This window comes from Lactuca saligna, chromosome 7 (genome assembly GCF_052625555.1).
Source record: "Lactuca saligna cultivar CGN05327 chromosome 7, ASM5262555v1, whole genome shotgun sequence".
In the NCBI taxonomy this organism is placed as follows: domain Eukaryota; kingdom Viridiplantae; phylum Streptophyta; class Magnoliopsida; order Asterales; family Asteraceae; genus Lactuca; species Lactuca saligna.
Genome location: NC_136423.1, coordinates 39,830,477 through 39,844,579, shown reverse-complemented (window position 1 = coordinate 39,844,579; position 14,103 = coordinate 39,830,477). Strand labels below are relative to the sequence as shown.

Below are 14,103 nucleotides of genomic sequence, written 5' to 3'. Positions count from 1 at the left end.
AGTAGTTTAGTGAAAGTAAAATCACTTACAATAGTTACAAATATTGATCACTCTAAGAAATACATAAAGAAACAATTAATTTATCAAACAATGATGCTCACTTTTTTGTTGTAAACAAATAATTTTCTAAAATTATTGAAGGGTAAAAGTAGACAACAAATAGACAAAAAGTGTCGAATACGATTTAATATTTCATTTATTTATCAATATTTCTTGCAAGATATTATGCATTTTAGCCGAGAAAGACACTTAAAGAATTAATACCAACTGAAAAAGGACATAAAGAGAGAAAATTCCAAAACTAAAGGACCGTTTTCAACGGATCATGTCTATCGGGATGTTGAGATCAAAAGCTTCGGAATCGTTTTAGAGATGATTCGAATCTTTAGATGAAAAACTTATAGCAACATAAACATGTCATTGCATGATATACAAGTCGACATAAAAGTATTAGAATGTTACACTTTTGCTTTTAGGAAAAGAGTTTAATTAAAGATAATTACAAACATAATGACAAATCCAAAGAAATCAACAAAGGGTTTGATTAAAGATAATTACAAACATAAAATCCAAAGATATCAAGAAAAGCTCGATAGAAAACTAAAAAGAAGCTTCTTTATAAATCATTCACTACCCATCTTGCAAATGTCTCCATCTCTCCCTATCATTCCCCAACATTGAGAATGATAGTCACTAGAGAAAAGGGTAATCTCAAAAAATTAAAAATAAGGAAATTACAAAAATACCCCTCCATCCCATAGTATTCTAATCCATACAATGATAGTGTTCAAGAAGCCTATTGGCTTCTCTAATACCACTAAAATAAGCACCATGAGTTGTAGAGTAATGAGTTCTATGTGTTGCTTCCCCAGCGAAGAGAATCTGAAGCTGATGTGACTTTGACTGTGACTGTAACTGCAAACCCGCTTTAGGTAATGGCTCAGCCAATGTGTCCATGTCACTACAACTTGAACCAACTGCAACATAACTATATGACCCCATAAAGAGTGGATCATGCCCCCATTGACTCTTCAAAACCTTAACAAGTTTCAATTTTGATGAGTTCTTGATTCCATTCCCATTACATTGTTCATGGGAATCCAACGAATTTGGCAAAAAGGTAGATAAAGCTGTGGAGACTTGATCAAGAATCACTTCATTTGGGAGTGTTTCTAGCTCTAGTGCTTCTTCACCTGCAAACCAAGATAATAACACTCTTGATTTCTTATAAATCGGTGAGACAAAAGCTGTTCTCCTAATCCACCATGGGATTCTCGGGTCCTTAACTTCGGAATCACTTTGGTGGAATAGGAATTGTAGAAATGGGAATTGGTCGAAATCTGTGTAGTCCGGACTTAGTTGCAAGAAAAGCTTGTTGACGACACCATACCCAAGTCTGGAAATGGCTTCGATCTTGTAATCTGGAAGTGGGGGATTGAATTTTAGCATACCCAAATCGTTGGAATCACGGATTCCGGCTTTGAGTACACCTAATGAAACTGTGACAATGACATGGTCGGCTGATAGAGTTGTACCATCGAGAAAGTGTAGCTTCACTGGTCTTGTACCTTCATGACCATTTTCTGTTGTTATTCCCAATTCACATTCAGGATTCCACTCAATTTTGGCAACTTTTTTACCTAATTGAATGACGCCAGATGGTAAAACAGATGCCAATGATTGTATAATGCTTGAGTATCCTTTAGCGATAGTGATTTCTTCACCAGGACACATGACGTATTCACTCTCTGCATTATAATCAAGATTCAACAAATCGTTAGCAGCTGTATAAGTTCTTTGAGTGTTCTCATGCATTGCGAAAATTGCTTCTTCTAACAACTTCCGATTCCAATTCCGATTCCCATTCACATCGTCTCTCTCCTTTCGTGATTCCGTTTCCCAGTAATCTTCAAGACCGTTTCTAAGGAAAGAACCAACACTCATATTCCCAATTCCATCTCCACCATTCCCGATTCCAACCAGAGTTGATTTCCTTTTTCCTTGAGCAAAATCCATTAGATTCTTGAAGAGATTTGAAATAGGGTGAACAAGAGATGGATTTAACACGTACCCATTTTCAGCTATGGTGATTGGGTCATCAAGAAACCCATCCATACACTCCCATGGCTTGTCTGATTCCAAGGAATTGATTTCTTGAGCTATTTTATGAACTGGGCTACCCCCAATTCCATGGATCCAAGTAGCACCCATTTCAATTCTGTCACCACCAAACTCTGAAGTGTTAATCCTACCTCCAATTCTATTCCCACCTTCAATAACGCAAAGCTCAAATGCTTCTTTTGAACAACTGTATTTGTAGAGCTTGTTTGCAGCTGTTAAACCTGCCATTCCCGCCCCGATTATCACTATTCTTGGCTTATTCACAACCATTTTGCCTTACAAAACAATAAAGATTTCAACTTTTTTCAAGAAAATGAAATGAAATTTGTGGGGTTTCAAGAAAAATGGATTTTGTTTGTTTCTTGAGAAAAAAGAGTTAGAAAGGAAGTGAGAGTGGAGGGTTCTAACTGATGAACCCTAGTCTTCAGTTTTGGAGAGAATATATAATAAATGTTTGTGAGTGCTTTAAAGGAGGGGTGCTGTTCAATTTATAATGGTATGGAACCAAGGGTTAAGAAAACTCTCTGAATTATTAAAGCGATAGAATAGCATCGATTTTAGATCGGTATTATGGATTATTAGTTTGTATTTTCTAGAGGTCGATTAAAAAGAAAAGCTTAAGAAGTAAGCTTTAATATTTTTTTAATAAATTTTTTATATAAATATAAACAAAATAATGAATAATGAATAAGTAAGTAATTGAATTTATACTAATTAAAAAATTATTAACATATTTTAGATAATAATGTTGAATATCAAGATGTAAAATTAATTATTTTTTAAATTAACTTTCGAAATAAATACAATAAAAACATAAATAAATAGGTAACTGAATGTGCACTAATAAAAAAACTATTAAAATATTATAAATAATTGTTATGAATCATTAATTTTCAAAAACTTTTTTAATACAACATTAGATGTTTTATTGTTAAGTTTACCATTATTGTCTAAAATTAATATTTTTAATTCATCTTTATTTTTAACTCTTCACAATACAACATACAACTATCCATGAGTAAACACTTTGTAACATCCCGAATTCAAAAGTATGATTTAAGGGTTTAAAGTGTAATTTGATTTAAGGGTTTAAAGTGTAATTTCGAAGAAGGGACTCGACGAGTAGGTACGCTTACTCGCCGAGTCGAAGCGGGTTTTGGTCGCGAATTAAGTGACCAGCTCGCTAAGTCGGAAGCTGGACTCGACGACTTGGTGTTGGAATGAGAAAATCCTAATCTTAGGGTTTACACCCTATTTAAAGGACTTTATGTCCTTCTCCCAGCCTCCTATTCCCCCAGAGAGTTCCAGAAAACCCTAATTTCGTGCGAGACTTCATTGTTGAAGAGATTGGAGCTTGGAAGGGGAATTGGTGGAAGGAGCTTGAGAAATTAGAAGCTAGCATCAAGGGGCTTGTATAGACCTGGGATCTACATCAATTTGGGTACATCTCAAAGGTAAGAAGCCATTATCTTAAGCTATTTCCTTTTTGGTTCATCCTTGGTGGTTGTTTTGGGAGTTCCTTAACTTGTTGGAGATCTATTTCGGGTTTGGAGTTTAGATCTGAGGTTGCTACTCCAGATCTAGGTTTGTGATGGTCTATAATGTCATAAAGTTTATGTTTAAGAGTTGTTGGTGAAGCCCCTTAGTCCTTAAACCTAGCTATAGTGTGTTTTGGGCCTATATCTCCTTGGTTTCACGTAAAGTTTGCAACTTTATGTGAGGGTTAGACTGTAGAAGAGTGGATCTATGGTTTGGAGCCCCTGCATGGCTCGAAAAGCCTCTGAATGGATTGAGAACTGGAGAGACTCGGCGAGTCACATGGGTGTACTCGACGAGTTGTATGAACATGTGCATGGACTCGGCGAGTTGAAAGAACAACTCAGCGAGTCTGTTAAAGATTGCCTTAGACTAGGTGAGTCTGTTCTTAGACTCGGCGAGTCAGGACGCAGAACCCCAACCTCTTTTGGTTAAAGCCTTAGATTAAGTGAGTCGGTTGGCGACTCAGTGAGTTGGGCAGGATGGAAATCATAGATCGTTGGACTCGACGAGTCTTGAGGCGACTCGGCGAGTTGACTCGTGTTATGGGAGTTTCTGAGTATAGGAACTCGACGAGTCGACGGGTTGACTCGGCGAGTAGAATCAACCAGGAAGGTTGACTTTGACTGAGGACTTTGACTTTGGCCAAGAGTTGACCAGTTTGACTTCCAAGGGTATTTTGGTAATTTTGGTATTTTTGGAATTGGTTCTTTGGTAGTGTTCTGTGGTGAAGTTCGTGTCAGTGGTCGGAGCAGCTTTGTCTTATCTCTTCAGTCGGCAATTGCAGGTGAGTTATCCTCACTATATCGATAGGGTCTACGGCACCAAGGTCGACCCTTTATCGGATGGAAATTCGGGTATTCTTTGTTATGTTATTGCTTTTCTAGATCTGCATCCTGGTATTTAGGATGGTGTTATGTTAGTGACATGGTTAAGGTCGGTACCCGGTATATAGGGTAATGTTATGCTAGTGACCGATTAGGTCGGAATCTTGGTTAGGATGTTGATATGCTATGTGATATGTTAGATTGTTTGTTTGGTTAAGGCTTTGTTATGTAATTAATTATTTTATGTGCACATGGTTGTTTGACGGGGGTTGGGTTGAGGCGGGTTTTGCTTTGTGATGTAAGCCAACATACCCAGGGCGAACCGAATATTCTGAAGGCCTAACAACCGGTCCGGATAGGCTGAAGGCCCCAAGAGGGTGGACCAGACGTTTCGAGGCTCGAAGAGTAGACCAGGTGGACTAAAGGCCCGGTGCGGGCGGACCAGTCACACAGTGGACCCGATGTACATGGTTGTTCTATTTGTGACATGTTATGAGTATGTTTATGTATGTTTGATATTTTGGGGGTAACTCACTAAACTTCTGGGCTTACAGTTCAATGTTTTGTTTCAGGTACTTCAGGAGATCGTGGCAAGGAGAATGCATGATTGTACCGCTCCTCATGTTTTATGATTTATGTGATATTGTCCTAGGGGATACTCTGATGTTTAAACTATTTTGAAAACAATATGTTTGAACTTAATGGTTTTTGAATGAATTAAAATGTTTTAATTTGGCTTAAATTTTATGGGTGTTACACACTAGTTGTCTCAAAAACACCCCCTCTTCTGATAGTCACTCTTCTTAACTCTTGTTTATTGTGATCGCAAAACATACAACTAGTGTAATTTGTGTTCTTTGAAATGTGAAGTAAGTCATTTTATTTGAAGGCGTCAACAACATTTTTAGAATAAACAAAAGGTTTCTTATATTATTTTCGAAAATTATCTTTGTTTCTATAACACTCTTACCTAATGCTATAACCCGTAGCCTCGTTACATTACACAAACCGCATTTCTAATCAATATTCCTTAGTAACATAACTTGAACACCAAATTTTATACCAACTTATAAATTGGAAAATCTGACGGTTTATGACCATTTAGAATAGTAAGTAAGTATAAACTTTCATCAAAGTCATCATGAAAAAAATATGAATGACAAAGACTATATGAACTTAAATATTTTTTAACTTCCAAAAATAATGATAACAACGATCGTTTATTTCTTGAACGATTTAATTTTTGGTTCAAAAATTACTCATACTTCAAAAAAAACGGATTCTTTGCATTTTAAAGGTTAAAATGATCACTGTATTAATATACATTAATAAAATTAATTTATATGAATTCATAAATGGATGGTTACTATTATTACATTAATATAATAATAAAGAATATGACTTTACAAATGAAATATGAGTATCTACACTAATATACGTTTAATTAATATATTAATAAAATTAAGACAACTGGTCCTTTTGGTTTTCAATTTTTCCTTAAAATAGATTTTATAAAACCTTTTTTGCATGGATAGTCCCTTTAGAGCAAACCTTACAAATAAATAGTTTTTATCACTAATTTTGTTAACACATTATGTTAAGTGCCTATAAAATGATGAAAATACCCTTTATTTTTTTCACACAAATGGTCTTTATAACTCTCTCTCTCTCTCTCATGGCCATGTGAAAATATAACCAGCCATCAAATTCTTGGCTATAAATCTGAAACTTGTTCTCTTCTTCATAAGATCGATGCCATCGAAAAAATTCAAGAATAATTGATTCCAAAGCTCACTTGTGTTCCACTGCCCTCAATTTACTGGAAAAACCAATAAAAGATCAAATAACCAAAAGCAAATCAAAACCCAATAATTCTAAACAAACACTAAGATGAAGATCAAGGTACCAATTTGTATGTGTGTGTGGGGGTGGGGGGTTGAATTTGTAACGTCCCAAAATAATGACAATAACTTTTCTTTTTTGGATTAATAAATCGTTAATACATATCGTTTTTCATCAAATCAAAATAATCAAGATTTAGCAAAACATCATCGAATCAAAGTAAATCACAAAATGCGGAAACATATGTGTACTCTGCAATCATCCCGAGCTCTTCCATTTGAAAACCAAAGTACCTGAAACATAATCTGAAACCATAAGCAAAAAGTTTAGTGAGTTCCCCAAGATACCTCATCCCATACATAAAATAAACATATAATGGGCCCCGCCCTGTCATCGGACCCCGCTCGGCATAGGACCTTGTCCGGCATCGAGATGAGCTCGGTAAAAATGGGCCCCACCCAAGATACAATAACATATATCAAATAAACTCATACACTTGCAATAATCGCATACATAGCATAAAAATAGTCATTGGGGCCTGCCCAGCATCGAACCTTAGCCCGTGTAACACTCTAAAATTTTCAAATAATTTTTTTTTTTCATTTTTAAAACCACATAACACAATCTCACATATTTCTCAAAACACAAAATGTATAAGTTGTTCAAAACACAAGACAACAAAATGTTTGATAATATCCCAGAATCCTCAAAAACATAATCTTTAGCTAGTGTGTACAATCAAGTCGACGCTTCCTGCGATCCTAAGAGGTACCTGAAACACATTTCACACAACACTCTAAGCACGAAGCTTAGTGAGTTCCACAATATAACACATACACAAATAATAAGCCTCTCATGGCTATGGCTCCGCATGGACCCTCCGGTCATGCGTCTCGGTGAAGACCCTCCGATCTCACGACTCGGTATGGACCCTCCGGTCGTGTGTCTCAGTGAAGACCCTTCGGTCTTACAGCTCGGGTTGGACCCTCTGGTCTCACAACTCGGTTTGGACCCTCCGTACCTAACTCAGTAAGGCACAGAATAATATACAACATAATTCACAAAAACAAAATGCATAATATCACATAACTCAGTAAAAGCACATAAGACCCTCCGGTCGATAACTCAAATAAGACTTGTCGGTCACACAGTATTACCACTCAGGTAAGTATAGTGAGAAGACTCATCTCGTACATAAGCAAGTAAGTCTCGTACTCAACGATCGGTCTAGACTCCGCCTACATATCATAATTATCTCTAATTAACACTTTATAACAAAAACTCTAAAGATGTAAAGCTAACCCCTTTTCTAACTCTTGGAAAGGGTGAAAGACCATTTTACCCCTCCATGGTCTCCAAAAATCATTATCTTCACCAAACCCTAAAAGTCAACGGAAGTCAACACTCGAGTGAACAGTCGATGTTGACCTAACTCGTCAAGTGCATCCATGCAACTCGTCGAGTTCCTTCGCTTGCTCTGAAATATCAGGAAAATCCAACTCAACTCATCGAGTTGTCTCACTAACTCGCCAAGTTGTAACGCGTCCAGACTATCGGGGAAAACCCTAACCAACCCGTCAAGTTGAATCATCAATTCGCCGAGACCCTTCAGTCCATTCTCTTATTCAGATAATTTTTAAGCAGAACTAAGGCCCCATACTCTAGATCTAGCCCTGTAAGGCTGAAGTATCATGTAAACCTGCAAGATTTACGTCCATTCATGTCATCTAATGCTCAAAATGCCAAAACAAAGCTCTATGGAGGGTGTAATGCATGAAAGTTGGCCAATAGCTTGATAAAGCTTGAATCTTTAGGCCTAAGGGACCTCATACTGTCCAGATCTGAAGTCACAACTTCATGGCATGCTTAAACAACTTAAGGAATCAAAGAGAATATGGAAATGGCCATAAACTCCCAAGTGAAGAGATCTAACCAAACAATATGATCAAGGTGATAGCTTTTTGCCTCCAAATTGCAGCTACCACTGAAAGAACACTGGATCCAAGGGCTCCTTCTCGTTCCAATCCTTTTTCTCCTCAATCTCCTTATAAAAATGCACTAGAACAAACAATCTTAGACTCTCTCCCCCCCCCCCTCTCTCTCTCTTTTCTCTCCCTCTCTCTCTCTCTCAGATGAATATAGGTCGATTAGGGTTTCTTTCAGTGTGTTAAGGTGATAAGGGAGGCGGAATGAAATGCTTAAGGTCCTTTAAATAGGGTACAAACCCTGAAAATTAGGGTTTTCACACTCATCTCCTATTCGTCGAGTTGGGGTCCTCCAACTCGTCGAGTAGACCCTAAAAAATCACGCAGCCATCTCAATCTCTACTCGGCGAGTTGGGGACTCCAACTCGTCGAGTAGCCCTGACAAAATGCATATAATTAATCAAATATTATATACATGGGAGTCAGGATGTTACAATCTTCTGGAAACAACTCTAGGTACTGCTCCCGCATCTCGGACTCTGGCTCCCAAGTCCACTCAGATCCCTTCCGATTCTACCACTGAACTTGAACCAAAGGCACCTCTTTATTCCTTAAGACCTTCACCTTCCTATCCAAGATTGCCACTGGCTTCTCAATGTAGTTCAGGCGGTCATCAACCTGAATGTCCTCTAAAGGGACCACCATCGTCTCATCGGCTACACACTTCCTCAACTGGGACACATGGAAGGTGTTATGAATCTGGCTCAACTTTGCAGGTAGCTCTAATCAATAAGCTACCTTAGCTACTCGAGTGATCACTCTGAATGGACCGATGTATCTAGGGCCCAGCTTTCCCCACTTCCGAAATCGAATCAACCCTTTCCATGGGGATACCTTCAAGAGGACAAAATATCCGACCTGTAACTCTAGCTCTAAACTCGTCGGTCTGCATAACTCTTCTGGTGACTTTGGGTCGTCAGTAACCTCTGTCTGGCATGCTGGATCTACTATGTCGTCTTAAGCACTATCTCAATTCCCCCCATCACTCTCTGTCCTACCTTTCCCCAATAGATGGGAGTCTAGCACTTCCTCCCTTACAAAAGCTCAAAAGGAGGCATACCGATATGGGAGTGATGGTTGTTGTTTTATGAAAACTCAGACAAGGGGAAATAAGTGTCCCAACTTCCATCGACGTCCATAACACATGCACATAGCATGTCCTTGAGCATCTGAATCGTCGGCTCGCTCTTCCCGTCTGTCTGTGGGTGATGTGATGTACTGAAATGCAATCGGGTACCCAACTCCTCATGAAATTTCTTCCAGAACCTGGAAGTAAAACGCACATCCCGATCTAACAAAATCGATGTTGGCACCCCAGGTCGTGCCACCACCTCTCAAACGTAGATTTTTGCCAATTTCTTTGCAGAAGAGCTCTCATTTATAGCCAGAAAGTGAGCACTCTTCATCAACTAATCAACAATTACCCATATCACATCGACACCTCAAGCGGTCCTTGGTAGCTTGGTAATAGAATCCATGGAGATCTATTCCCACTTCCATAGGAGAATCTCCAAAGGCTGCAACTGGCCATGAGGATGCTGGTGCTCCGCCTTGACCTGACGACAAGTCAAGCATCTCTCGACACCCATACCATATCTCTCTTCATACAAGGCCACCAATAATCCATTTTCAAGTCGAAATACATCTTGGTGGCCCCGGGATAGATCGAGAATCTCGACCTATAGGCCTCTTCCATCAAAATACGATGATCCCCACCCGTATATGGAACCCATATCTGCCCACAGAAGGTCATAAGCCCCCAAATATTTATCTCAAATCAGAAATCTGGCCGATCACCCACTCTCTCTTACGGTTCTCTGATCTCATGGCCACCACTTGGGCCTCTCGGATGGTATCTAAGACTGGAGTCATCACCGTCATCCTCATGCACACGTCTCGGATCGGAGCAGTTGCTACTCTACGACTCAGGGTATCACCTACCACATTAGCCTTGCTAGGGTGATACAAAATCACATAGTTATACTCTTTCACTACATCTAACCACCTCCTCTGTCTCATATTTAGGTTGGGCTGATCCATAAGGTACTTCAGGCTCTTATGATCCGTGTATTTAGTACATCAGACACCAAAAAGATAGTGGTGCCAAATCTTGAGGGCGAATACCACCGCCCCCAAATCCATATCATGGGTGGGATACCTCGTCTCGTGAGGCTTCAGCTGCCTCGACGCATATATTATCACGTGTCCCATATGCATCAACACGACAACCATCCCCGATATAGTTGCATCACAATAGACTACAAACTCATCCACTCCCTCCGGAAGGGCTAACATTGGAGCTTCGCACAATCTTTGGCAAAGAGTCTCGAATGATGCCTGTTACTCAGGCCCCCAAGCGAAAGTAACACCCTTCCTGGTCAATCTAGTGAGAGGAACAACAATCTTGGAGAAATATCTGATAAACCTCCGATAATAACCCGCCAAGCCCAAAAAACTCCTGATCTCGAATGGAGATCTCGGTACCTCCCATCGCATAACAGCCTCAATCTTGGTCGGGTCGACCAAAATCCCATTCTGGTTAATGATGTGTCCCAAGAACTGGACCTCTCGTAACCAAAAATCACACTTGGAGAATTTGGCATAAAGCCTCTCCATCCTCAATATCCCAAGAATCTCCCGAATATGCTCCTCGTGTTATTCCATATACCTCGAGTACACCAAAATGTCATCAACGAACATAATAACCGATCGATCCAACATGGGCATGCACACCCGGTTCATGAGGTCCATGAATGTTGTCGGTGCATTGGTGAGCTCGAAAGGCATCATCACAAACTCGTAGTGCCCATAACGAGTCTGAAAGGCCGTTTTCTGAATATCCTCCTCGCAGACTCTCATTTGATGATACCCAGATCTCAAATCAATCTTGGAAAAACAAGATGCCCCCTGCAATTGATCGAATAAATCGTCGATCCTCGATAGTAGATAACGGTTCTTGATCGTCATCTTGTTCAACTCCTGGTAGTCGATGCATATCCGATGTAAACCACCCTTTTTCTTGACAAAAAGGATCGGCACTCCCCACAGTGTGCTACTCGGTCTAATAAAACCCTTCCCCATTAGATCCTAAAGCTGCGAGGACAACTCCTGCATCTCGGGCAGCACAAGGCGATAAGGTGCCTTGGCGATAGGCGCCACCCCCGAAATTAGATTGATCCGGAACTCCACCTGTCTCTTAGGAGGCATACCCGACAATTCCTTAGGGAAAACATCCAGGAGCGCACAGGAACATTAGAAACAGAACTCATCCTCTCATTGGCAACTCACGTATCCATCACATATGCTAAAAAGCCGATACACCCCTGCTGTAGACTCTGCCCCGCCCTGGCGGCAGAGCAGAAAGCTGATCCCGATCTGGTTCCCTCGCCATACGCAGTAAGTAATCCCCCACTAAGGTCTCGTATGGTCACCATCTGATGCTCACAGTCAATCACAGCTCCAAACCGGCTCAACCAATCCATGCCCACTATGAAACAAACATCACTCATCGCTATCGGCACCAGATCTATCGGAAACTCAACACCGAAAATCTTTAATACACATCCATGGAATACATCAATGGACAAAACCACATGCTCTTCGGCTATAAAAACCCTCATTGGTAGACTCAACGTCTTGCGTCTAACACTAATGTGACAACTAAAGGATAAAGACACGAAAGATCGACTCACACCCGAGTCAAATAACACCAAGGCAGGCACAGAACTCACAAGAAAAGTACCTATATGCAACACAATATAAGCATAAACAAATCTCAAAATAACATAAATAAGGAGATACATAACAGCAACGACATCAGGTTTTGGGCGGACCTCCTCCGCAATTAGCTGGAATGCTCTCCCACGAGATCTCAGAGCCTCGCCCTTCCCCGACCAACCACCAGTAACTCGTAAAGAAGCAGGAGCAGAAGCCTAGGATGATCCCTAGGTTAGCTGAGGACACTCAGCCTGCTGGTGGCTAGTTTGGTTACAATGAAATAAAACCAAAAATCCCTTGGGCCAGTCCCTCGCCATAGGCCCCTCCTTGCCATATTTGTAGCAAATCCCTGCTCGGCAAGATACCTCATGACTCTTTCCGCACTTGCTACAAGTGCGGCCCTTCTGGCCTCTTGCTCTCGAATCAGCGGGCTTAGCCCACTTCATCGCCGGATGCGACTGCACTGGTCTCCTATCCCTCCCCTGCTGCTCTCCTTCCTCCCAGTTATGAATCTCTATCTCAATCTCTCTCCTCCTCGCATTGGTCTACAACTCATTTAATGTCCGATAAGATGAGTTCGCCACGAGCTCCTGAATATCTCTCCTCAAGATTCTCAAATATTAGCTCACATGTACCTGCTCAGTAGACACATGCACTGGGTAGAACGTTTCCCTCTCATGAAACATCCTTGTAATCTCTGTCATGGGTTATATCTTCTAGGGGTGTTCGTTTGGATGGATCGGTTTGATGCGATCCAATCAAGTGAATCCAAATTGATTTCAGTTTTCAAAACATGGATCCGAATAGTCCAAACTAAATTCAAATCAGATCCGATCCGATCCAATTACAATTCGGTTGGATCGGTTTTTATAATTCGGTTTTCAAAAACCGAAACATTTTAAAACAACATGTAATTATAATATTACCCAATTTTACACAAGAAGTGAAAACAAATTATTTAGTTGTGATTTTAAATTTATAAACAACTACTAAAAAGATATATGATAGTTAAATATTTTATAGATAAAAAACTTTTGAGAGATAATACATATTGATGTTTTTTTTATTAAGTGAAACATTTTGAACCTATTTGAAAAAATAAATTACAAAATTAATAGATAACTATAGATATATATTATAAATAAATAAATAATAAACATTTATTCGGTTTTTTTGGACTATTCGGTTCTTATTTTATAAACCAGAACTAATCCGAAATCCAAAATAATAATTCGGTTTAGTTGAAAACCAATCCAAAAATCCGAATATCCGAACCAAATAGTCCAATCCAAATTGTCCAATTGGACAATTCGGTTTTATCCAAACACTGAACAACCCTACTATCTTCTTCTTAAGAGATAGAAACTCATGGGCTAAATGTTCCCTCTCCACCGGGGGAGCATACTCATCTCTGAACAGCTGGGTAAACCTCTCCCAAGTCACTGTAGCATGATCTGTATGAGTAAAATCAATCTTCATGAACTTCCACCAGTCCTTCACCCCTAAGCAAAGCTAGTTCAGTGCAAACCAAACTCTCAAGTGCTTTGGGCATGAACATGTATAGAAACACGCCTTGATGTCTTAGATCCATCTCATTGCAGAAATTAGGTCTTGGGTCTCGAAAAACTCTAGTGGCTTCGTGTTGCTGAACTCTCGGAACAACAACGAGTCACCCCCTGTGGCCTTGCAGCAGCTACGACTGAGGTAGCTACAGCAGCAGTAGCCTATGTAACAATATCATATTGCTCATAAAATGTCTCAATCAGCATGGTCTTAATAGACTAAAACATTTCTAGTATGGCCTCCTTGATAGTTGCGGCCACCTCCTCCGCAATGATCTTGCATATCTCTTCGTCAGTGGTACCACTTCCCCCGGGGTTATTGCGGGTAATCACTATAGTGTCTCTGAAACACAAACACGAAAATCATCAGAGACTAGCTTAAACACACACACACTCGATTTCCCACCCCTACATGCTCCTTAGTATCCGAAGGTACTTACTTGGGTCGCATACAGATCTGGTGCTTTCAGTAGTATGGCCCCAATACTACCTTCCACAACAACTTGTAGTCGC

The 14,103-nt window shown here is 39.9% G+C and overlaps 1 protein-coding gene across 2 annotated transcripts; it reads right to left on the bottom strand.

The window, feature by feature from the left end:
- Positions 1-595: 595 nt before the first annotated feature.
- Positions 596-2,591, bottom strand: PAO5 (polyamine oxidase 5). 2 transcript variants are annotated; one of them, XM_078964357.1, is made up of 2 exons: positions 2,072-2,591; positions 596-1,993 (listed from the first exon to the last, which is right to left on the bottom strand). In XM_078964357.1, exons 1-2 carry the CDS (start codon positions 2,389-2,391, stop codon positions 766-768), a joined length of 1,548 nt encoding a protein of 515 aa, XP_078820483.1. In that variant the 5' UTR covers positions 2,392-2,591; the 3' UTR covers positions 596-765. The 2 variants fall into 2 exon arrangements, with proteins under 2 accessions (XP_078820483.1, XP_078820482.1); XM_078964356.1 differs by having other exon boundaries at positions 596-2,590.
- Between the last annotated feature and the right edge of the window lie 11,512 nt (positions 2,592-14,103).

Excerpts from the sequence above, each read along its gene's own strand:
- PAO5 (XM_078964356.1), bottom strand. The coding sequence starts at position 2,391 with ATGGTTGTGAATAAGCCAAGAATAGTGATAATCGGGGCGGGAATGGCA.